Raw genomic sequence first — 26,282 nt, 5'->3', positions numbered from 1 at the left:
TGCGGTGAGTAAACCAGGGCCACAGAACTGCCCCAGCTGAAATGTGTTATAAGGATTTTTACCCCATTATCAACTTCTTAATACTAGACTAACGGCAGGCTTGATCAAAATTTGAGCTGCTTGGCATTGAACCCTTCCAAACTGTCAGAAAAATGATAAGTCCTGTTCACTTTATCTGCTTCTTCCTTGTGAATGTTGAAGGTATCAGGAACCTGATCCCTGCCATTCCAGCTTGCATCACCACATGTGGGGAGATTAGTAGTCATTTTCCAGAATGAAGGACTTGCAGTATGAGGCTCACTCCCATCTTCTGAATTCCCACATATGAAGACCTTCCCCACTGTGGTAGCACCAGTACACAGTGTGAGTGATTAGGAGTTACACGTCTGCCTAAAAAGGGACTTGAGTGATCAGAAAATTTGACAACATGCGATCAGGTCATTTGGAGTTAAGAGAACATCATTGCAGCTTTCTGTATGGATACAGTGTATAGTGTATAGTATATCTGGACTGCCATTGCCTACTCTTTCCTGTCCCTTGAAGAAGCATTATTTCACATCATCATATTTCTTTGTCAACCCTGTAAAGAAGTCAGAACAACTGAAGTTCATTATAGAAGTTCATCCTGTTACACTTCCAGGATGTACTGTTTTCTTTCCTGGGTATGTTCTGGACTCAAGGTTTTGGCACCCAAGGAATCATGAGTTCCTTCCGCCAGAAATGCATTTTGTTTTGTCTGTAACAAACAGCAGATGTTGCCTCTGCGAGCGCTCCAGGTAGGCAGTGTGTTCGCCTTCCCCAGCAGCTGCTGGGGGAAGTGTGTCACACGTGAGGGATCTCGGGTTTGTGTCCCTGTGGTGATGTTCAGAGGCGTGCGGCATTTGAAATGTGGACTGTCCTCTTACCAGGCACCCGTTTCTTTTGTTTTCGTTATCTTGGCCTCACCTTTTTCTTTTCCCTAACCCTGAAGCTTCCAGCTAGTCAGGAAGGGCCTTTCTTCTTATAGCACAAATTCCTATTCAAATGTTTCTTGCATATGCTGTATACATGGCATCTATCCAAAGCACAGAAAAAAACACTTGGTATTTCCGAAGAGCTCCAGCAAAATTAATTCTGAGCTGATTTCCTTTGCTCTGTGCTCCTGTAATGCCCCAAAATCTCAGCGAGACCTTGTGAGTTGAACGCAAAGTATAGCATGGAAACACTGTCAGAAATTACTCAACAGGAGTAGTTTATTCCTTTAACATAGCATCAAAACTGTGTTCCAGGACTCAACATGCTAAATTGCATGATTACAGGTAAAGAAATCTTAACCTTCTTTTTGATATTTATTTTCACTGTATGCCCATATCCCTTTTACTCCTCTCCATTGTATGTCATTTTTCCTGTGCCACTGTAGGAATCTCGGCACTTAACAGTGCTCTTCCAAGCCTGTGAAATGGTTTCACTACCATCCATTAGAGTACGAAAGAGCAGCCTTTGTTGTATTTTTCCCACTCCCAGTCAAGGACATTTTCAGCACTTACAGAGGACGTAGACTCTGGATCCAGAAGCCGTGGTTGTTCCTGTGAGGTTTTTCAGACTTTAGGCGATGTTAAGGATTCTGCAAATCAATTTTTTCAGGTTACAAGTATGCTCCAAGGGGTTCTCTATAGTGTTCATTCGTTTTAGCTGAAGCGGAATATCGTATGTGGAGTGTGTATCTGAGTGCAGATAAAATGTTTCAAATACATGCATCAGTGACGATAAATATCAAATTCCATCTATGGCATCAGTTATTTGAATTTCATGTGGCTGGTTTCTAGCTTCAGGAATATACTTTGCGGTGCAATCAATGGTCCCTGGTAGACCATTGAATTACTATGGTTCTGTTAGTTACCTTTTAGCTATTGCTGTGATGCTAATACATATTCATATCAAATAACCAAGTGATTCAGTTGACAGGTAAAATAAGTTCCAATACACTGGACAATACATTGTAATGCACTCTGGATGGGTTTAGCCCAGAATTGTCCTTCAGCATGCATAGTGTATTAGAGTATGAAGAAGGAAACATGTGTGCAACTATGAAATTTGTACTGATGAACTTCCACAGCAAGATTTTAGCTGTATAATATTATGATGTGCTTGCATTTTTATGTGTTTCTATAAATAATATTGCAACTCATTCTACTGGGAGTATAGTATTAGCCGTTTTGTGTGATTGCAAGAACTCGATTGCAGTTGTCTCTTTTCCTTATTATTTCATTAATGTTGATTTTTTAATTCCTGCTTTTCAAATTTCTCAGAAGTCAGTCTACTGGAAAATTTGGTCGGGAAAGCTTAGCCCTTCTGAGCATACCCAAAACTGTCTCACATTTTTTGATTAATAGATATTATATATATACGTACATATATATATGTACATTTTTCTCCACTCCTGTGTAACTCGGAAAGAGAAAAATTTTGCTCAGGGTTTAAGAAAAAAATTAAAATATTGCTGTTTGTGCTGCAGCCAGTCATGAAAGACTTTTTGCTAAATAGGAAAGTTTTGAGCAGTCAGAGACTGTGATTTAACAACAGCTGTTTGTGATCAGTGCCAGTAGAAATCACTTGTTTCCACCCAGCCATAAAGAACAGGCTGGTAAAAGGGATTCCAGGAATAGGTACAGTCTTTCACACAAAATTTAAATAAATCAAGTCTACATATTGTAAGATTGTGCCATTTACAATGTAGCATATTTGTAATTTCTAATGAGATTTTTCCAGAAATCAGACATAGAATAAAATGGGCGTTGATAATTGTTTTATAAAAGATTTCCAACCTCTTAGAAAGTACGTGGAAATTTTCACTGCTGGACTTCTGTTTCAAAACTGGACTGTCTTCATCAACTAACACCTTTATCATCAAACTAAGTGGATAACGTTGGAAATAAGAAGATAAAAAATACCATTTTGGGTCGGATCTGGCACTCGTCCGTCCCGGTGCTCTGCCTCTGGCAGCAGCAGAGCCCAGAACTCTGAGCCCTTGCTGTGGTCCTGTTCTCTTGGGCTCCCCAACATCCAGACTTGCTGCATTAGTGTGCTGGGACAGAGTTCCTTTTCTCCATGGTAGGTAGTCTGGGGCTGTGTTTTGGATTTGTGCTGGAAACTGTGCTGATAACACAGGGATGCCTGAGCTATTGCTGAGCAGCGCTTACACACAGTCAAGGCCTTTTCTGCTCCTCACCCCATCCCTCCAGTGAGGGGGCTGGGGGTGCACAAGAACTCGGGAGGGGACACAGCTGGGACAGCTGACCCCAGCTGACCAAAGGGATATTCCATACCGTGTGACATCGTGCTCAGTAAATAAACGAGGTTTATACTGAGCTGCAGCTCAGGGACTGGCTGAGCATTGGTCAGTTTGTGGTGAGCAATGTTTTTCATTTGCATCACTTGTCTTTCTTGGGTTTTATTTCTCTCTCTTTTTGTTCTCCTTTTCATTATTTTTTTCTATTTCTTTTATTATTAAACTGTTCTTACGTCAATCCACAAGTTTTCTCACTTTTACCATTCCAACTCTCTTTCCTCTCATTCTGCTGCGGGCGGGTGAGCGAGTGGCTGTGTAGTGTTGTTGACTGGAGTTAAACCACAATAATTAGGAAAAGTGCTTCCCCGCCTAAGTCTTTTAGTATCCATTGAGTAGCTCTCTCACTCTGTCATGAAACAAGTTGTTCACGGGTTTTTTTACAAGCTAGAATATAGTCACTGGCAGCCTCAGTGGTGCCAGAAGTGCCTGTGGTTGGGTATCTATCTTCTGCCTTCCACAGAGACTCTAAGTAATCCTACTAATCCTATCCTACTAGCGTGGTAGTTGCTACACATCCTCTGTGTCTCAGATACACCAGTCACACCTCAGACACATCAGATGAATTCTGCCTGTTGCTCTCCATTGATTATTGCAGAAGCTTAGGACGACTGCCAGATGTATTTGTCTACACAGCAGATGACTAAACTTAGGCGAGATCCATTCCCACTCGTTATGCCGAGCTGTAAACTCCTACACTGAAAGAGTTGGTGTGAAAGCTGGTTGAATTGCCCTTTTCACTTAGATGAGTTTTGGTTAACACCATCTTTCAGATTTTATGAAGCTGGAGTTGCTGACGCCTGCATGAGTGTGTTCTGTTAGAAAAGTGTTTCACCGTATTGGCACTTCTAACAAACATGCAAGTCACTTTGAGCCTTTTTGTAATATAAAATAAAGTTTTGCTGTTTTGAATCCCTGAAGGCGAATGTTGCCAAATAGTTCAAAAGCATTTTTCTTCCTGTTGTTACTAGCATTTATGGCCTGTGCAATAAAGATTTATAATTACTGGCAAGGTTGAAGGGAGGCAGGAGGAAAAACCTCGCCTTTTTATGCCTTTGTAAAGTTGCTTTTCTAAGTTGAGTAAAAAGAGCGTGTTTTATTTAAAAGCTTCTCTTTTTTTCATTCACATTCTTTAAAAGCCTTGCTGTAATGTAATTTTAAAAATGAATGTGGTTCTATTCAAATAAAAGTTTACTCTTAATGGCATTCATGCTTCGTATGTTAGAGCACCTTCATTTGTTTAGTTATATATAGGCAGTCAGCAGTGTTATGAACTGTTTCTTTATTACTAAGCAGTATGCAGATCTGTGGATCTTCCACAAAAGAATAGGTGGGTTTTTTTTAAACTCTTTATTTGACATGATCATAAAGCATGGGTACTAGCCCAGTGTTTTATGACATGCTCAAGTATGATTAATAATTTTAACTATGCTGGTTCCCCCTTAGGATCAATATTATAGAATTTTACCAGTCACCATTTGAATGGATTTTAATTGAAATTGATTCCCTATAAAATAATAAATTGAAGTGTATTAACAATGATCTTGTGGTCCTTGATGTTAAGGAGTTCTGAATTCTAACAAAATTCTGAACAGTTTTCAAAAAAGAACTGATCTTCCACTATGCATCTTAAGTACTCATAAAGCACCTGTTTTGGGGTTTTTTTAATTGAAGTGCTAATTCCAACAGATGACAGCATAAATACACCAGCCTTGATTTGCAACACGAATGTGAATGGAAATGTGGCAGAGAATTGTTGGTTTTTAAATAAATCTATTTTTCTGTTTGCAGTTCAGCTACAGCTGTATTGTGTGATCCTAGCATTTCACTATATACTGCTATGCATAGACTTACCTTCAAATTTTTCATCACTAAAAACACCTCCCAGTCACCTGACTTATTAAAAGTTACCCATACAAAGGAAGGATGCCTTGAGAAAAGTGCAGTGAGTAGCTCCGTCAGAACCTTCATGTTTTTCCTAAGGTGTCACCTCCAAGGGCACTGAGTCAGTCTTGGTTTTACTCAGTGTAGGAGTGACGGGTTGAGTTTTAGGCGGTGTGTGCACAGCAATACCACACAGTTCAGAAGCTCCTCAGCCACACCAAGCTTTCATCCACATCTTAGAGCTTATTCTCAGTTAAGCTTATCCACATAGTTGCAAAAGTAGTTGGTTTACATACATTTGGCTTATACAATTGCTTTCACCTGAAGACAACCTGATTAGAAAATAGCCAGACTCAGGAATGTGCACATTGTTTTATATCCAGACAGCCTGGTATAAAATGCCAGGACTCTGACTTGGCGTGTTCATTCAGTTACACAGGAGGGATGGGGCTCATCCTCAGGAGCTGTGGGGATAAGCAAGTTAGAGGCTTTTGTATGTGAACAAAAAAGCATGCCAGGGTTCCCCTTCGAGCCTGAGAGCAGTCTGAAGGCATATACATGGCCTTAGAGTTTTGAGTCCTCTCCACTAGAAGTAGGATTCAGATCTTCCCAGTTCGTTCATGTGGGACACCCAGCTGCCATCAGCAGGGTTTTGATGATGTGAGGTGGAGTTGAAGCAACTACCAGCACCTGGGCCTTGAAAGCGGTAATTTTGCCATATTCTTTCATTCTCTACTGAGGCCAGTTTTGAAGCCTACAGCCGGTAACGTCAGCAGCAGACTCTGAAGTTCAGTTCTGGGGTTTTTTTTTGTGTTGAGAGCACCGTTGGGCTTTCAGGAGCTGGGTTTTGAGAGAAAGACCTGAAGAAAAGAGGTTCTTACTAACACCACTTATGCCTCTTTTCAGGGAGCAGTAATGCAAAGCTTCTGTTGTTAAAATTTGCTCTCCAAAGTCCTCTAAGCTCTATGGGTTTTGTTTTCTTTCCTCTTCAGCATATGTCAGAGGTGGAGATGGAGAGGGAATGGTGATCACATTTCCTTCTTTCTTTAAAGTGTTAGGTCATTCCAGTTTTGAGAAATAAAGAGGAAAGCTTGCTTTCTTACTCGATTGCTGTTTGTCTTTCATTCTTTTAAGAACTCCTGAGTGAGGATTGTTGTTTAAGTTGGGCCAAGAGATTAATATCTCCTGCTCTAGTTTTCTTTTGTTGATTCTACTTTAGCCTGAGTGTTTTAAGGACTGATTAGACTACAATTGTCTGGTGAGGAATTTCTTTAGCTTGTTCCAGTGAGTGTAGCTGTGAAACAATTTCAGACATTCCTTGTAATTTGCTGTCATAAGGTGCCAAGATGGTCCAGCCATATTTAAAGACTCTTGGATGCTGGAATGAGCCAGCAGCAGCATCATCCTAGACAACAGACCAGCTTTTAAAAGTGTCAGGCAATGAAGGATGCACACAGACCTTTGAAAATTCCCTGCACTGATCACTCCCATAGTGTCATAGCAGTTGTAATTCTTGGTCCAAATGTTAAAGGCTTTGAAGCAAACAAACTATTTTTCAGCTGAAGGGGATGGGAAGGAGGAAGGGAGGGGTAGTCCTGGCTCTAAAGGTCCACTGACAAATCCCTCGTCATCTGTGTACTCTCTGTATGCGTCTTTCTTTAGACTCGAGTTGCTCTAATGCATCCAGCAGTGCAGCTGCCATCCTTTCTGTTACAGCTGTTGACTGTGGCACTAACTACTGATATTGTTGACTTTTGTAGATCTCTACTTAAACCTGGAGAATGGTTTTTTGAGGGTCATAGAAAAGCAGCCAGTCCTTACAGGCCATCAAGGTAATGAATGTCTTTTTGCTGGGATGTATCTTCATAAAATGAGACATCTATGAGCTTTTTTTGTCTGTTTCTAGAAATGTTTTTTTTTCAGCTATTGTTGTAAAAATAGTGTTTTATTTTTTTCTAATCCTAATAACCTCTTTCCAAGTGAATTATTGTTGTTTACTGATATGTGCTTGCTAGAACTGTTTGTTGATAAATTTTCTTTCTCCCTTCTTAAATATCAGCTGCTGTGATAAGCACTAAAATGCATGACTGTTGCGTTGTCAGCAACTCATGTTTTCCCTTATTATACCATTACTGCTATTCTTAAAATTGCCCTGGTTCTTTCTATTAATGGGCATGTCACTGTTGGAATTTTACTGTACATGGCTTAGCTGATCATATGATAATTCTGGTATGAGAATATATGTTGTACTGATTTCTTCAGTGTTCTGTTGTGATCCAGATGATCAGAAGCCAGGCTGTTTTGGTGAGGGATGTAAACAGATGCTGGGACCGGAAGAGAGAAATCCTTTCTAGGATTCTTTCTAGGAATTAGGAGCACCTCGAGCTCCTTCTTTAAGTTTCTGCTGCTTACAATTAATTTGCCTGGAGTCTTTAGGAAAGACTTTAGCTGACTTAAAACTCAATCCATAGCCTTCATGCACACATTCTATATCAATTCTAGAAGAGCAAGTAAATGGCAAGAGTAGCCACTCTACTAAGAAGCATGTAAATTTATGTCTGCTACCAGTTATGGGTTGATTTTATCCAAATTATCTTCCTTTGAAAGTCTAAGACCTCGACTTTGCGCTTGGTTCTGTGAGGGCAAATGAAGGAGTAATGCTCCATTGATTACAGCAAAATGTGAAAATAGTTAAAATGAGAACAGGATCAACCCCATTTTTCCTCTGCAGCATGAGACTATAAAGCCCATTCAAATCAATGAAGGGTACCGATGACTTTGCTGACCTTTGGATCAAATCCATAAATGTTTTTAGTAACTTAATTAAAACCACAAATACAGAAACATAAGTGCTCTGTTTTCTAACCCAACACAGGTCTTTCTAAAATTGAAAAATATGATCCCTTGCCAATTTTATTGAATCAAAAATATAATTTGGATATTTTATTCTCTTTAGAACTTTTTTCTTAACAACATAAAGCCTATTTTTCACTTGGTCTCCAAATCTCTTTTGATGATGTGCACTGCCTGTGTTATTTGCAATCCTAATTTCATAATCACTGTTGAAAATGAAGCCCACAAAACTTGCTTTTATCTTAGTCTTTTTATTCATGTTCTTTACTAACATGGCATAATCAAAGATAAAAAGCAAGTATACTGTCTTTTAGCTTGAGCAGTTTGAAGTGTCTTTGTTGCATCTTACATTAGCAAGCTAAAAGTTAGGTGTCTGTCATTGCTCGCATTCCTCAAATAATCCGTGAAGAACAGCCAGCTCCAGGGATAATCTGTGCCCTCCTAAAACAGATGCCCATGATGGGTGCAATGCTTTGCCCTCTGAGGTTCCTTCTCCTGTCAGCTGGAGGACTCCCTATTTAATTTGGGATCACTAAAATTAAATAGAGGAAAAGCAGGCAATAGCTCTTCCCATTTTTCACTTCTCAGCATGAAGCATATAACAAGTGACGTTACCTGCTTTTGATTTGACACCAACCTTCCACTGCCTTAGTATGTTAATTTTATTGTCTTTATCTCTACCTCTTAGCAAGATTTGTTATGCTATGCCCTTAAATTGCTTGGGTTTTGGCTACAATTGATAACATTGTCTTTCATATTCTATTACTTTCTATGAACATTTTTTTAACTGAGCTAAGTACTGCTCACTGGTAGTAGAATTAAAGAACCAACCAAAAAGGCTAAAATGAATGAGTTACAAGTTCTGGGTTAAGGGGCTTGGGGGTTGTTTTCTTTCTTGTACTTTAAATGGTCCTTTACTCTGAAGCAGACAAGGACTCATTTTATATGTTGTCGTGGGATAAGGTTATAATGTACCTGTGCTTTGGCAATTTTTCTCAGACATGAGTGCTTTAATAACTGCAGTTAGACAGATCCTAGTCCTCTGAGTTCTTCCTTTCATCTGGATGTGGTTGAGCCTGATACAAATATTAAACTGTCATTATTATATTACGATTGTGGCTTTTGTTGCCTCTGTGGAGCTGGGTCCAGGCGTACACAGGAAGGCCGGGACCAGGCTGAGAGCCCCAGGTGAAATGCTCATTGGGAACTGAACTTTTGCTTTATAATTCAGAAAACTTACTGAAAACTTCCCTTTCATATAATTAATTAGTGCAGGAAATGAAGGTGTAAGTCTCTTGAAAACCGTGAGCTGCATAGTTTAAGTTAAATAAAAAAGCTGGTAAAACCTATCAAAAAATGGCTTGCAATAATAATACAGAGGAGCAACTGAAACCCCAAGCTTCTTCATATGTCTTTTGTTTGTTCTTTCTGCGTCTCCCTCCAAGTTCCCTTGCATTCTCATGCAGCTCGTTCATTTTATTAAATGCTAAAGCCTTTTACCATCTGCCAAAAGGTTTTATTTTGGGGTTTCCTCTCATGTGGGAGGGTGGTTTCCTCCTTCCCTTCGTGCTACTTTCATTGCTATCTTTAGGACTCCGAGCCTACCGGAGACCTTCCTGTCTCCGTTATTGCACAGTCTCCTCCTTCCTCGCTGCAAGTTCCTGCTCCCGGGGACAAAGAAGAAAACAAGAACTGCCGCTGCCTTTTTGAGCTGCCGGGCTGATGCCGATGGCTTTTGTTCTAAACACAAGAGTGCAGTTCCTGGAGAGCAGGGCTGCGCCTGCTCGGCAGCGGCGCTCCCTGGAGCGGGTGCTTTCAGGAACGGTTCCTGCACTGCCCCGTGCTTGGGCTACAGAGTGCAATGGGCTTCGGAAAAAGGACACCGGAACCCATAGCGTTTACTCCAAAAGCAGTTTATTCCTCTCTGTTTGTTAGTCTTTTACCTCAGCACATTCATCCAGCCTGTTCTGCCACTGTTAAGACATCTATAGCCATAGCCATTTAGTTTTTTCCTTTTATGGGAACTTTTAAATGTTTATTTTTTTCTATGAACATATCGATTTCCTATCTTTACCTTTCTTGTGCTGTAGAGAAAAAGAATTCAAATTGGAGGTGTTATATTTGCAGAGGGATAGAACTGCATCTTTCTTTTTTCTCTTCCTGGGAGTAAAGTAAAGTAGATGCCCGTCAGGGTTTTTCAGCACAGCTCTCAAGGATGCAGGGGATACACTGCAGTGGGATGTGGGTGTCCAGGTGCCAAGCCGTGAACACGGCAGGAGGAGGCTACGAGTGCTGGTCAGGCACCTCTCTGCTGTGCAGGTCTTCCTGCCATCATCTCTCCTCAAAGCAGATGCTCCATGGGGAAACAGAGTCCTGCCTTTTCCCTGCAGCCTCTGCCCGAGGAGCAGGCAGCCCCGTTGCTCGTGTCCTCACTGCTGTCCCCCTGGGACCCGGGACTGTCTGAATGTGGAGGGCACGGGCACTGGGAGTTGCGCTGGGTGTCAGGTCACCTCCTGAGAGCTTTACCAGGATCCATATCAACCACATTATACCTCTGCTGAGTGCATTTCTGGCTTTTTTGTTTTTTTTTTTTTAAATCACTGACATTATGTCAACCAGCATGTCAGGTAGTAATAGGAACGCAATATTATTTTATTTGTGATTAGCTCATCTCTTGGACTCTGAAATGTTTTAATTTCTATCCCTCCATCATCACCCAGCTCTCTTTGAAGCTCTATTCTTTGGTTTATTTACACTCCCTCTATAATTTAGAACTTTATTGTTGATCTCCATGAAAAATTGTCAGTGCTTTAAAATAAATGATCCATCTTCCATCCCTTCAGTGCATCGAGTTTTTATGACTATAGGAATCTAATGAAAGGTTGAAATGGTGATGAGGAGGATGAAGGTGTCCCAAGGTGTTACCTAAATGTCTGATCTACAGATGAAAAGGGATGCTGGGATTTCTGTTCAGGGAAGTGCCAGTAAAGCTCCCTATTTCACAGCACTGGATATTTTAATGACATTCAGTTCCAAACTCTATGTACAGCATTGCACACAGAGGTCAGTGGTGTCCATTTCTAACAGCAGAATGGTGTGACAGAACACAGCAGCCTGAGATGGCATCCTCCTGAAAAGTAAGAGGGCTGTGTGAAAGAATTTCACATAGGAGACATATGCATCTCCTTGTTTAGGGAGCAAAGCATTGTACTTCTGAATAAACACAGTTTTCCGTGTTCTTTCCGTCACACAGATGCACACACGTGCACGCACTCTAATTGGATAAAAATGTAAACAGTAAATTAAGGATATGATTAAAAATTAAACAGCCACTGCAGAAGCCATCAATAGTAAGTGCTTATTAACTTACATATAACAGCATTCTGGTGTGATAGCTTCAAATTGGCTGCTGAAATGGATTTGCAACAAATCAGGCCGGCTTTCCAAAAGGATATATCTGGGTTTCAGTAATCAGACCCTCAGCTCTGATTGCTTGTTTTGTTCCTTCACATTTTTTGCCAGCCTTTTCAAGTAACTGATAATATGCATGACTTTCTTGAACTACAGTGGGCGATGTGCTTAATCCTTCGCCTCTGGTGCTTCACAGAACGAGACAGTGTGGGTTTGATCCACCTTTGTCCCATCTCATGCACTGTGAGACTGCTATGATTCGTCTCTCGTCTCCATCCCCTTTTTCCAAGGGCAGGGCTTCACCAGAGCCTCTCTCCGTTCTGTGACCCACCTTGCTGGCTGTTAGTTTCTGTATGTGCTGCATGATAGGGCAAAGCTGGTTTATATATGTTCGCCTCCCCATCCGAGCGCCACATCCAGAGCTGCAGCCCGGTGATCTGCAGACCAGTTCCATCTGGCAGAGGCTGCAGGTTCTGGAAAGGGCGCCCACCAGCTCCATGGTCCCTTTCTGTCCCCTCTCATCACATTCATGCCCAGCTCTTGTGTGTCCTGCACGTGCAGTCCTCTGTATTGGAGGACAAGAAATATGGCCATCTTGCTTCATTAGAGTGAACATCGTTTTGAGCTAGAGCAAGTGATTCACAGTAGGGCTGTTACAGTCTGGATTCAACACCGGCAGCTCAATGTCAGCTTTAAATATTTAGGGGGAAGTTGAAACAAGGTTAAAGACCTCTCAAAGTTGGGACTAATCTGGAAGGGCAAAGCAAGATCTTTTCCAGTGAGCTCTGTCTTCTTGGATGTTTGCTTTTCAGGTGGGTTGGGTAATATGCATATGTTACCAGTATATGGTACAAAGGAGCTGTTGCATGCTTGTTTCCTGCCTTCATATGGTCAAAACTGAGTGCTGCTCACTCCAGAAAGCAGATGAACTTTGTGCTTGTTATCTGGGTCTCCTGTGTTCGTTTAGGCTGGGGACCTCCTTCTCTTTTTCCTCCTGGTTGTCGAAAGCGAGAAATGAATGAGTGTTACTTGAGTTTAAGATCTATAGCCAGCACAATGTCGGTGAGTGGGTTGTATGTATTCTGTAAAAAAAAAAACAAAAACAACCAAACAAAAACAAAACAAAAAAAATCCCAACTTTACTCTGATTTCACCTTCCTGTGAGAAAGTAGCACATCTCCTGAATGGCTGCCAAACTCCTTGAATGTGGCTGCAGGTGGCTCAAATGTGTTTTTTGTTAAAACACAGCTGGAAGATTATTTCTGTCATGAACACCTCAGCTCTATCAACTCTTTCCGTGCTTGGTCTGCTCCAGTTGGTGTGGTCCGTATTTGGAGCCATACAGTGGGTGGCTCTGTGGTAGCACTGGTGTTGTGGCTCAAAGCTGCACTTTGAGGAGCTGGACAAATGAGTGGCAAATGCCGGAGCAGCTGTTTTCTGTTCAGGGTTGCCTTCAGTTGCTTAGACTGCTGACTTGTGTTTTGGGCGAGATAAAGGCTGACCTGAGTGGGATATTCACAGTAGGAGTTTCTGGATGTAGCCGGGGAATAGCATGAGAAGGGATGCTGTAACTCTAAGCAAGTGGGGACATAATGGGTGTGAAGCAGGTGTGAGATGCAGCATGGGGTTCCTGCAGCTGCTGAGAGTCACTGCTGGAGCCAGGGTCCTGGATTAGGTGGCCTCAGTATGGGCTTCACTCTGAGGAAGCCTTTACCTGCTGTGCTTGGTTTCCTGACTTTGCCAAAGCCTTTCCAATGTAGTTGTATCCCTGTCCCAGCCACCAATTCTCTGGCCATGGATAGAAGGGAGAGGAGTCACAGAATTGTATAACAGTGTGGCTTGGAAGGGACCTTCAAAGGTCATCCAGTCCGACCCCCTGCCATGAGCAGGGACATTTTCACCCAGATCAGGTTGCTCAGAGCTCCGTTCAGCCCGGCCTTGAATGTCTCCAGGGATGGGGCATCTACCACCTCTCTGGGCAACCTGGACCAGTGTTTCACCACACTCATTGTAAAAAATTTCTTCCAAATGTCTAACCTGGATCTACCCTCTTTTAGTCTAGTTTAAAATCATTACCCCTTGTCCTACTGTAACAGGCTCTGCTAAAAATTCTGTCCCCATCTTTCTCATAATCCACTTTTAAGTGCTGAAAGGCCTCGATAGGGTCTCTCTGCAGCCTTCTCTTCTCCAGGCTGAACAGTGCTAACTCCCTCAAGTCTGTCCTCACAGCAGAGCTGTTCAGCCCTCTGACCATTTCTGTGGCTCCTCTGGCCCCTCTCCAGCAGGTCCATGTCTGTCCTGTGCTGAGGGCTCCAGAGCTGGACACAGGACTCCAGGTGGGGTCAAGGGTACACAATGTGCCCAGGTAGGAGGGAGGGAACAAGGTTTGAAACCCGCTGGCCTAGGCTGGTGGAGCTGAATTGCTGTCAGCAGCCAAGGGCAATCTCTCCAGAGTGGTCTCAAGTGTACAGAATACCGTAGGAAGCAATTCCTTTTCTTCTCCATGTCCTGAAGAACAGATGGATTGGACATGTTTTTTGCCTTAAGCTGTCTTGTTTTATCATCACATCAGATCTAGGTGCTTGACAGATGTGCCAAACAGAAAATAAAATTAATCTATGCCCGGTTGTATGGATTTTAGCATCTCTAGTTCCTGTTTAGAACTATTCTCTTTATTGTCCAACTTAGCCTGTGTATAAATGAGGAGATGTTTTCATTCAAATTAAGGGACAACAGAGACAAACTGTTACAAGTGCGAACTGATCTCATGAGCTTTGAAAACACAGTTTGACATCTACTTTTTGGTTCAGAGCTGTGTCTGAGATGGGCAGAATGTCAAACTCAAGACGAAGAAGCCAGGTTGAACCACACGGGCAGTAGTGAAGCAAGATTTTCTTCATGTTATGGCTTGAATAGCCTGAAATTTTAAAACCTGTGTTATAATTGCAAAAGCATGAGATATAAGCTTTTTGAAGTCAGCAACATGTTTGCTCCAAAGTTATTGCAACATAGCTCTGAATATCAAAAGCAGATTCTATTCACATTTACCCCATTCCTGTTTCTTCCCCCCCAGCACACACTTGCATTCTATGGGGGATGAGGCAGCAAGTGCTTCTGTGTCTTTTTTTCACAGCAAGGTCTCTATTGTGGTTTTTTTCCTTCCTCTTCAAAAAAGTTGAAGAGCTTAAAATTGTGTTAAAATACTGCAGTATTTCCAACAGTTGTAAACCATGCAGTGCGAAGCGGGTATGAAGTATTTAATGTGATTTTAAATTAAAACTATGCTATATATTTACTTTTTTAAAGAAAAGTACATTGGATTTAATTGAACTTCAGACAACAGAGTAAAGTTAGATCTTACAAGTTCTTGTAATTATTTAAATCCATATTTTTTAATGTATAACACTGAGTATTTGCTGCTGAAATGTGAAGGAAGTCAGACAACAGAATTGGTGAAAGACATTGGTTAAACACCTGTTGCTGAAGAGCTAAATTCTTTTTGTACTTCTGCAGGTGCAGAGATAATATCTTTTTCATGTTTGTTCAGCTATTTCAATGCAGTGACTAGTTCATTCAAAAGTAAGAAACCACTTGGGAGGAAAAAAAAACTGAAAAGCTTGTTTTTTTCTTTTAATCTATAAACAAAATCTGTGCAGTAGAGGATAAGATCTACCAGTTCTGCGCTCTTGAGAAGTGTGGCAACCAGAGCTGACATTCAGTTCACCAAGGTAATGCTTCCTTGCTTAATGAGATTGATTACTTAAAAACTGTAATGATAAGCTTATTTTTGCCTTGATTATGTAGCTTATTTGGAAAATACTGTTCTTCAGTATTTTTATCGCATTTCGCTTTTACACAGTAAGATCTTTGCTGATTTTTGGAATGGATAAGGAGACAAGAAGTGGATGCATATCCCAGTGGCATCCCTAAGGGACTGATACAGGGGACAACACTGTCCAAATGCCTTTGTTAGTGGCCATGACGATGAGACAGGGTCTACCCTCAGCAAATTTGAGTGAAGATACCAAACTGGGGACAGTGCTTGATGTGCTGGAGGGCAGCGCTGTCACTCGGAGGGTTGTGGGCAGACCCGAGGAGTGTGCTGACAGAGCCCTGCAGACCTTAGAAAGCTCAGCAGACACCACCACAGAGTCCTGCATCTGTGACAGAATAACCCCCTGCACCGGGACAGGCTGGGCCTGGCTGGCTGGGGAGCCCTTTCCTGAAAAATCTCTTGGGGTCTTGATAAACAACAATTTCAGTATGAACAAGCAGCATCATATTGGGCTGTACAAGCAGCAGGGTAGCCAGCAGGTCAAGAGAACTGATGGTTCCCTTCTGTTTGGCACTGACGAGGTGACATCTTGAGCTGTCTGTGCAGTTTTGGGCTCAGTGCAAGAAAGACATTGACAGACTGGAGTGAATCAGTGGGTAGGTCACCAAGGTGGCCGGGGGCTGAAACACATGCTGTAGGAAAAGAGGGTGAGGGCTGGGCTTGTTCAGCCTGAAGACAAGGTCTGGGGGGTTCAGAACAAGAGGCAACAGGCACACGTTGTAATGTAGAAAATTCTAATGAAATATAAGGGAGGGGGAAAAGGGTGGTCAAACAGTGGAATGGGGCCAGAGAAGCTGTGGTTCTCCATCATCACAGATATTCCAAACTCAACTGGACACGGCCTAGGGCAGCCTGGTCTAACACTAATCTTGCTCTGAGCAGGAGGTTGAACTAGACACTTCCAGCGGTGCCTTCCATCCTGCACGGTTCTGTGATTGATAGATGCCAGTGTGTGAGCTAATTGCCAGAGCTGCCTTTCGCCAGTCACTCTAGGAAAAATAGGAACCATCCGAGATGTTTTATGTGATTTTCTTTAGACATCTGCTATGGGAGATCTGATCTCTTCTCTGGAGTGACAAGCTGAATAAATGCCTACCTTCCGTCAAGGGAATCTTGTGTAGGATGTCTAACAATGGCTAAAATCTAAAGAGGGTTGCTTTTGTTTCTGAGGGTAAAGGAGATTAGTGAAGGAATTTATGCTTTATTCTGAGACATCAGAAGGAAGTGACTGAGAATTTGAAGGCAGAAGGTAACGTGAGTGAAAATGATCACAAAAGATTTTCTGATCTGAAGGAGAGGAAGGAATGAGTAAAAGCCGACAAATAACGTCAAAGGACTTTTAAAGAGCTGGTTTCTTTGATCTTTGGAATAGATAGGTAAGGGCTGGGAAGAGAAGGAAGAGAAAGTTCAAGGGAACTGTTTTTTGGAAGGCAGGATACCACAGACATGGCAGCAGACTGTCTCACTGAAGGAAGAAGACACAAATTATCAGAAGTACTTAAAGCCTTCTGCGATTACTTGAAAATCAGGAATATTACAATTTCTGGGAACAGGACAATGCATTGCTGAGGGAAAAATTTCAAAAGTAGCACAAACTAGTTTAAAGAGTTGCAACTACAAGGGATATTAAAATTCCGGGTTTTTTTGAGACTATAGAAATAAGTGAAAGATGAAGGAAATTAGAGTTCTGTTACTTTGTGGACAAGGAGGGGAAAGCTGGTCACAAAGAGGAGGATGAACACTTCAGCCTTTCTTGGATTCAGTTTTCCCAAACAGGTTAATCATGATGGAATGCTTTGCCCACTTAAACAGAGGAGAAAGAACACAAGCTGGAATGGGGAAAAAAGGTTAAATATATGGAGGAAAGCTGGATACAGTCAAGCCATTGGGCTCTAATGAAATTAGCCTGAGTACCTGGGAGTCAGTTGAGCCCAGCCCTGAACTTCAGCTTTCATCTTTAAGAACTTGTGAAGGATGAGGAAGGGCAAACACATGAAATGAGAAAGCCTGTCAGCTTAACTTTGATACATGGTGAAATGCTGCAGGAAATGATTAATCAATTTGTAAACACCTAGAGGATAATAAGCTGATAGAAAACAGCCAGTGTGGATTTGTTAAGAAAAAAAAATGTTTCAGACCTCTCTAATTTCCTTTCTGAATGGAGTAGGAGGTGTAGCAGATAGAAATAGTAGGTATGTCTTGTCTTTGGTAAGGCTTTTGGCAGTGTTGTGGAAAGGCACGTAGCCACAAGTAAATAGGGAAAAAGTCATATAGGTGAAATTACTGTGAGGAAGGTGAAGGACTGGTTGAAGTACGGTGTTCAAGGACAGTTACTGTTTGTTTGGCAGATGGAAGGGAGCCCGGAGCACAGTGCGGTTACTTTCTGCTCAGGATCGTGTGCTGCTCGTGGTTTTCATTAGTGTGTTGGCTGATGGACTGGAGAGTACAGCGGACAGGGACTGTAAGCTCCAGTGGTTTGGGGCATTGTGGAGGGCGGGTTTGGAGTCCAAATTGATCTTGATAAAATGCAGAAATGGTTAAAATGAGTAAGATAGGAATTCAGAAAATGTAAGTGAGAAGGCCTGCGGTGAGGAAGGGAAAACAAGTGTATGAATGCAAACGAGGGATATCTGAGTAAGTACCAGTGCTGTGAGAGAGCATGTGGTGTTGGGATATCACAAGCTGAATGTGAGTCAACAGCCTGGTAGAGCTGGCGGAGAAAATGGGGAAGAGACCAGACTTCAGCATAAGTGGGAGTCTCGCGTGAAAACCACGGGATATCTCCGACTCTCCTCTCTGTTGGCTCTCTCTCGCTTTGCTGGGGTAGTGTCCAGAGCAGCTTCACACCGTGGAACAACGGAGACAAACTGCAGAAAGCCAGGAAAGAGCTGTAGGAGGGAGCAGAGGTTGAGAAAAGAATAGTGAGGAAATACTGAAAGAATTGAGTACAGGATGCAAGGACAAAGTTGGAAAGAGACACGGTCTTTCGGGTATTTTAAAAGATTTGTAATATAAAATTGTAGTGGTGTTTACTCATGCCATCTCTCCCTACCCAAAGGTAAGATGGAAAGTAGTTAGTTTAGTTTGCACCTAAGGAGGTTTAGTTTGGGTATTAGAAACTTAGTGTAAACGTATTGGAGTGGAGTATTTGAGGAAGTGAGAGTAGAGGAGCATTGTAGGTGTGAGGAATAGGGAAGAGTCAGCTGTGAGGATATTTGTCTCTGACTCAAGCGAAGGGCTAGGCTAGGTGATCCTTTTGAAGTCCGCTTCAGTTCTATGGTTCTGTCCACCAAAGGAAAACACAAATTAAAGATGCAAAACAAGAACAAAACTGATTTAAACCAAGCGTTCCTGTTTGTTAATTTGAACTGTGATTATATTCAGCATTTTAAATAACCCTGGTTTAAATTGATCCCTCATGTTGCTGTGTTGGCATCTTCTATTTATGGAGGTCTTTTACAATGTCTTTTTGTTTATTAAAAAAAATAATTAGTGTTTGCTCCTTGGTGTGATAATCTCTTTGAATATGAGTTATATGAGTAATGATGAAGAGACTAAGATGTTCTTAAAACTGTTCTGACGTATTCGTTTTAATGCCTTGGTTTTTCAGTAAATTGGCTGAATCCATACTGTAAAAACGAGATACCTCTTGAGACTATTGTCATAATAAGTACCAATTTCTTAAATAGGTAGCACTTGCATAAAGAAATATCTCCCCTCTGGAAATGGACTACTCTCCAAGCACACAGCTTATCCAGACAGTAGCCTTGTATATCTTACTTTATCCAGCGCTGTACTGGTGACATTAATTCAATGAGGAGACCAGAATGGGAGCCTGCTAGTTATTTTTCATGTTTGATTTTCTTCTCTATGAATTTAATATAAAGATGGTTATGTTAAGCTAATTATACCTTGACTTTTTATTTTCTGCTGCTGAGAGAAATCATGTAGAAGGACTTTTTTTTTTCCTTTTCCCTGAAGAATGGAACATTTGACCACGATTACCATTTTTTACATTAGATAGAACACCTTGCTGTCTATTACCACAAATGATTTATTAGTACACAGGGCACACGGTTTGAGAAACAGTGTCTGACCAGCAGATGGGACATAGTAATCGCACAATGCCTGCAGAATCAAATTATGTTTGGCATTTAATGGAGACCGAAACTGCAAAATAAGACTTAAACAAAAAAGATCTTCAAAAAAGGAAAGCCAAAAAGAAAACAGAAACCAGGTAATTGCTGGGATAAATGTTCTTGCTACAGGAAATCTGTGCTGAGCAGAGCGGCCAAGGCTTTCTGCCCTTCTGCATTCTGCTGTCCCCGGCTGTCCTGCTTCCTCTGTCTGCCTCTCTGCACATATGTGCCACCCACCCAAGGAAACAAATAGAAACAACCAGTCCCAGCGTGGTACTTCAGTCCTTCAAGTTGATTCTGGCCAGGAGGATTTCTTGTGTATAATAATAGGTTGTACACACACCCAAGACTTGTGCTTCAGTCCGTGTGGAGGGCCCGCGCTCGCCCGCTGGCACAGAAGCCCTGTCATCCACTGAGCTCCGTTTAGCCAGGTGCTGAGCACCTTTCATCTGAGAAGAAAGGATCCTTAACAGCCACTGCTAAAGCTGTTTCTGACTGGTATAATGTATTAACAGCAGGGATGAAAGAGTTAATTCATTTTCCATCCATAATTTTTTTCTTTGTAGAACTGATTTGACACAGTCTAGCAGGGTGCTGTTACTGAAAAATTGAAGCACCAGGTGTGATTAAATAAGATCACACGTTTCATTCCCTCTTTAATTTCACATCACCCTTCAGCAGCTGTATCCCTTCGCTTCCCTATCGCTGGAGAACGCATTGCATTTACAGCAGGCAGCTTGCCGCATTGGCAGCGCGCACCACTGGGCTGTTGTGAATCAAATCTGCTTGTGCACACCAATTATTTATTGTTTAATGGACCAAACTTATTAATCTGTTTGTTTCTCGAGAGTAGAAAATACAGAGTGCGTTCGGTAATGGAGGCAAACCTAGCCTGGTTCCTTGGTATTTCCAGAGGTACGTGCATGCAGCAGAATAAGTTTCATTCCACTGCAAAGAGAGTGAAAAGGTAAATTGTAAAGACAGTGGTGGACTTGGGATCCTTTTTCTGTTGTTACCAAGCATAGCTCTGTAAGATCTGATGAAGTCACCTGCTTTTCTGAGATTTTGTGGCCAGCCACAAGGACACCGAACCACTGTCCTCCTGGCCATTGCCAAGCAGCAACACTGGTGCCAGGTCACAAAGGTGGCACTGGGGCCACAATGGCTATTTGCAGTTAGAACATGATGCCACAAAAAAAGAAGATGATCGGGTTTTTAACTTTCCATTGCTTTAAAATAGCGTTCCTATGAAAAACTGAATAGGAGTCTTGGAATTTTTCTGGTAGTTATTCCAGGCAACTTTTCTGCTTCCAAACTCTGGCTGGCCTCGCTTCGCAGCCAAGAGCAGCTCAAACCAAAAAGATTTATCTCTTTTTGTTTCAGTCCTTGGAAGAAGAGGGGTTTGTTTGCAATAGTCTGACACTGTTACCTGCGGTAAAAAGTTTGTGCTGATGTGACAGTGCCCCGGCCTGAATTGTTCCTGTGCGGTTCTGCCACAGTTAATCCAGAGAACAGCAGTCTGTGCTCTGTTATGTGTCAGTTTATGATCTGATGCGTTTCCATCCTGTGGTGCCGGCCCCAGGGTGCACAGTGCCTGGGAACGTGGGTTGGGTGTTTCAGAACTGGCCTTCCTGCTAGAGCTTTGGCTTCGTTTTCTCCTCCTGCCCCTCTGGTGCCGCACTCCACTCATGTCCTGCTGCACCCAGTGGTGTTATCACACATTTATACAGCTGTGATGTTTCATGGTAGCGCTTCTCTGCAATTTTGAGCAGCATTTGCCTGTTGCCTGTTTATAAATCCAGGTATACAGCAGTCTTGCCTGTCCCTCGGCACCCCCACCCCCTGTGTAAACAGCCAGTTTTGCTCACCAAGGACTTGTTAAAAATGCTGCATCCGTTAAAATTAAACAGATGAACTAAACAAGTAAAGTTGTACCTGAATGCCATAGCTCTTTCATTCCCAAGTGAACAGGGTTTTGTTCCCTGTAGCATTATTCTCACATAAAAGAAGAAAAATGCCAGGGGAGGGTGGCAGAAGTTTGGAGGTTCTAGGGATGCATCTGGGCCTGCATTTAAGTATAAATAACGCCCACGAACATCCGTCCCTTCTTATATCTGATCTTGGAAGCAGCGTTGGGACCGGCCCATTTGATGTCTCCTTTTTTAAAATGGATCTCTGCAGATAAAACTGGCAGCCTGTAGTGCAGTGAGCTGACATTTATGCAAACGTGACTTAGTTCATGCAGGAAAAGATACTCTTTGATCTGTGAGAGGACAGAAAATAAAACTCCAAAGGAAAGCATTTTCTTTATGTTAGTAGGCCAGTCTTCATGGAGGCGGAGGAAGCTGCTCTGACCTTTCTTTCCCGGCACAATACAGGCTGAGCATGACTGTCCCATTCTAAGTGAGACCAGTATCAAATCTGTGGTTGGAACTAACTGTCCCAGTTCCTGCATAATCATTGTCACATGCAATGGGTTGTGTCTTCTGCAAATACTTCTATAGTCACCCTGAGTTGCCTTAAGATTTACTGCTGTCAACGCAAACATGATTATTATTTCAAAAAGTGAAATTATGTTTAAGCAATTATTTCTTTATCTGCTGGGGATTTTTTAAATTATCATTTTGAGGTTGCAATGAAGGGCTTAGGAAATCTTGTAGGTTGCGAAAGTCACCCAGTAATGTCAACCTAAAGCATTAAAAAGTTCAGTGTTGGCCCCCTTCAGAAATAATTAGGTTTAAAAGGAACCCACATTTTGCTCTGAGTTTTTTGGGAATTTGAGTCTTTAGGCTCTTCTTGGTTTCAGGCTCAAGCATTAAGACTTTTAAAAAAAACGAAGTAGGCATTTTCGTGCCATTCCCTGGTTTGTGGAGCTGTCGCTTTAAGGGAAATGTGAGATTAATATTGGGAAAGTTGGCAGCAGCCCTCACTCCTCCTGCCAATGCAAAGCGGGGTGTTACTTTCCCTACTGCTTTCCCGTACCCCTTCTTTTCTTTACATGGATGAACTCCTTCTTGCTCAAAACCCAAATGTTTTTGCCAGTGGTGCTGCTTTTCCAGCAAGGTCCTTTAATGCTGCTCTTTTCCTCTCCACATGCAAAGCAGCTTTTGCTCACACCTGCTGTGTGGTAGGATCCTTCTCCCCGAGGAGAGCACAACATCTGTTTTGTTTCCTCAATGGAGAAAGAGAGAGACATTCTCAAGAAATTCTCCTCCTTTCCTGCTTGCTAACAACAAAAGAGATTTTAAAGCATTTGGTGTTTCAGGAGAGAGGAAAGAACAGTAGTGCCATAGACGGGAAAAAAACAGCCATGGAAAAATAAATCGAACGTAACTTGAGCTATAATTAAAGGTCTTAAAAAAAAGCCAAACTGACGAGTTTGAAAGACAAATGTGCATCCTGAAATGAAGTACCTCTATGGAAGGATGTGCTTGGGGTTACAGTGTAGGATTGCCATTCAGGACATCTCGGCTCTATTTCTGCCCTGGGCTTCCTGGGTGATGCAAGAACAGAAACTTAACCCTTATTGCCCTTGATGGTCCATATGTAAAATTTGGTGGTATTGTGAGTCTTGGTATTTCGTAGTGCTTGTCAGCACATGATGGAAGCTGCTGTGGCATTGCAGTGATGGCAGCTTTTAGTTCATTATATCAAAAAGAGTTCACATCCTTTAAAATATGGGAAGCATTGTGAGAAAGTGTATAACTGCATCCCTGGGGAATCTGTTTGTTGTTAGCATAGTGTAACCTGCAGCTTCAGCAGGGGGGCCTGCTTCAGAATGAGTTATAAGGTGAGGTAAAGAAGGAGTGTTTGACAGAGGAGGACAGTGCATTCTGGCCACTGGTGCTGGCCGTGCACGGCGCACGTGCCTTCGAAAGCAGCGGATTTTGTTACATGCAATCTGCTTGCTAGTTAGAAGCCAAACCGAAACCAAAGGCTCTGAGTTGAGCTGTCTGTGATCTGGGTGGGGGAAAGATTCACATCTGTGAGGTGGCTTCTGCTGTGACATGTAAGAAGCAGCTCACAGGCTGCCCGGTGTGATCAGTGGGAGAGCCGGGCTCTCCTGCTGCTGCTTGGAAAGTCCACATGTGCAGCTTTAAGCTACCAAATAAGCTTTGCAACCTCCCTACGCTCCCATTTGTGACATGATTAGAACTGGTGTCTTACAGATGGCTAGTTCCATCACTCAGAAATTCTTAAACCCATATGAATAAATGCAAAGATTTTTATCTTTTAAAGGTGACCCACAACTCTTTAAACTCTCTTTTATGTTTACGGTTGAATACCTCAGCCACTCTGACACCATTACCGATTTGCACTCAGCAAATCTGGATTTTGTGAGACAAATGAAAAGTCTCTAATGCACTGTGGCTTCTTTCTGCAGTACAAATCAAAATAAATCAAAGTTATTCTCTCCTGTTTTCACTACTGGTATCAAAACTGTCTCCAAATCAGCATGGAAAGGTGCTACGAGGTAAAGTAAGATGTGGCATCTTGGTTTAATCTTTTTGTAGCTATATTAGCTACATATACTTTTCTTGGTTATTATTGTGTGTTTGAAGGGCCAGTACAAATGACATTTTTGGAAGTGTCGAAGTAGGAGATAGTCATTAATAGTATTTCAGGACTCTTAATTCACCAAGCATATGCTTTGTATATGTTTCTGCCGATCACTTTGAATGATCTTCTGAATGTAAAAATTCACCTGACAATTTCACAACCTGATAGGAATCTCACAACGTCGTATTTACCCTGATCTGATACATTTGGGACACATGCTGTGGTTTAAAATAGAATAGTGGGGGGTTTAGGCCCATTTGCTGTAACATTTCCATGTTAGTCTGATGACAGTTGTCCTCTCTCCAATGCTCAATGTGATACCCACATACATTCCACTTCCATTGTTCTCTCTGTTCATCACTAAATGGAACCACCAGATTTCCACCATCACCATCCACATGTCCGACACTGAGGACAATATAGCTTATGGATAAGCAGCAAAGAGCTATGGAACAGAAATGCTTTTTAAAAAAGTAACAACCAAAGAAACTGAAAATTCAGAGCTTAACGTTGTTTGGGTTGCAGCAGAAGTAATGAAGTGTGAAATGTGCTATTCCCAACCAGCATGCCATGCTTTAATTTACAGAATATATAATTATATAACATTAACATTCTGGTACATCAGTCTTTGACAAAAATTGAAACGAAAACAGACAAATGCATGAATCTATTTGTAGGACAATTATTGTAATAGCGGTGGATAGGAATACAAACTTAAATAATTTTCATTATTTTAAGATTATGCCCTTAAGATCCTTTGATTTTGTGCCCTGGTAAATACATGCTGTTGCAAACCAACTTAGTTTAGTAAATCTTTACTAATCATTTGTGGAAGTCCTTCAAGCATATGGCTGACTTTATCTGAATCCTATGAGCGTGAGACTAGGGATCTGCTTAGAGATCTGCTTTTGAACTTCAGGGATAAACTGCATGAGAGATTGGTTTTCCCACTCAGACCATGGTCCATTTACACCAATGTTCAGCCTTTGGCAGTGGCCCGAATGAGCTGGTTAACCAGATGTACAATGTACAGCAATTACAATGAAAAGCACCACATCCCATCACTGCAGGCATCTGCGTTAACCACAGAATTGTTAGAATAGGAGATGCCCTTTTGTTTCATTTGCAAAGAGATGACAAATGTTTACTGTTAATGGTTCCCACTATATGATTAGAGAGGAAGAGCAGAGAATCTTTTCCTAATCTTCTGCGGGCAGATTTCTCCTTTGAGACACTGTTAGGTCCCAAATTGACCTCCTGTGCTTGTGGTGCAGTCCAAGTATCTTTTATTTAAGCTATTTTTGAGACAATCCACTGAATCTGGATTGCTCGGGAGACTCTTAGTGGCCTCTGTTGTCATTTGCTTCCACGTAGCTGAGGCCAGAACTGAACAGATTATTAGAATCAGACAGGATGGCTTAGGAAATGAAATGCTTTTCTAACATGCTCACTAACGGACAAGTCTCCCCATCACAAACCTGCCACCAGAGCATCCACTCTCCTTTGTTTTGCTGTACTGTTTTGTTTTGCTTTTCCCAGAAGCTGTGTGTTGAAAATCTGATTAGCTTTCATCTTTCTACTACTTGATAGTGATTTATCCTGAGCCCACACACAACCTGTGGGACACAGAGTGCACAGGCTGGTTGGGTCCAGAGATGACCTTTCTGAGCTCCTGTCTCCAGAGGAAGCAGAATTGTTTAGTCTCTGGGATGCTAACAGGGTGGTGCTGAGAGACAAACTAATTTTGGTAGCTTCATGCAGAAAAAAATTCCCTCTGAAATTTAATGACCTTCTGCAGGGGAAAAAAGGCTTTAGGCATGAAGATAGAAGCAGAAGTCAACAAGATTGTCATCTGGGGAGTGGAGGGAATGCAGAAAAATAAACAACTGGAATACATTGGGTGTTTGCGTTAACTAAAAGGTATTACTTTGACACAGAAGCACAGTTGACAGAGCAGGTAAAGTATGGTTTTCAACACACCGCTTCGCTGTATTTAAAACACAGCTCTTGATCCTTTACAAGAAATGAAGCAGTATTTTTATTAAGGAATACCTAATCATTAGATACGTTGCACACATCATCAAAGGCATTGAATTAACGCATCATTAAATTCTGAGAATCATCAAATGGTATAATATATTATAGGCAGGAGGAAACTGGGGAGCATAGTAGGTTGTACTGGATTTGGGGAAGAGGGTTACGTTTGCGAAAGGAGCAACAAGAAACTCACATTATTGAGATTATACTGAGGAAGATCATGAGACTTCTGTGGTTT

General features: G+C 41.9%; 1 protein-coding gene across 9 annotated transcripts in view; it reads left to right on the top strand.

The window, feature by feature from the left end:
- The window catches only part of SAMD12 (sterile alpha motif domain containing 12), a 189,912-nt gene that overhangs the window by 86,826 nt on the left and 76,804 nt on the right, over positions 1-26,282 (top strand). For 5 of the 9 annotated variants that reach the window (XM_065054305.1, XM_065054304.1, XM_065054303.1 and 2 more), the window contains exon 5: positions 6,970-7,041. The exons of 3 other annotated variants lie outside the window; for them this stretch is intronic. In XM_065054305.1, coding sequence (XP_064910377.1) covers positions 6,970-7,041 — 72 coding nt within the window. Of the gene's footprint in view, positions 1-6,969; positions 7,042-15,129 lie in introns of all 9 variants that reach the window. One more of the 9 variants, XM_065054307.1, reaches the window with a different exon arrangement.

Source organism: Columba livia, chromosome 2 (genome assembly GCF_036013475.1).
Source record: "Columba livia isolate bColLiv1 breed racing homer chromosome 2, bColLiv1.pat.W.v2, whole genome shotgun sequence".
Lineage (NCBI taxonomy): Eukaryota > Metazoa > Chordata > Aves > Columbiformes > Columbidae > Columba > Columba livia.
This window is presented reverse-complemented; position numbering and strand designations above follow the sequence as displayed.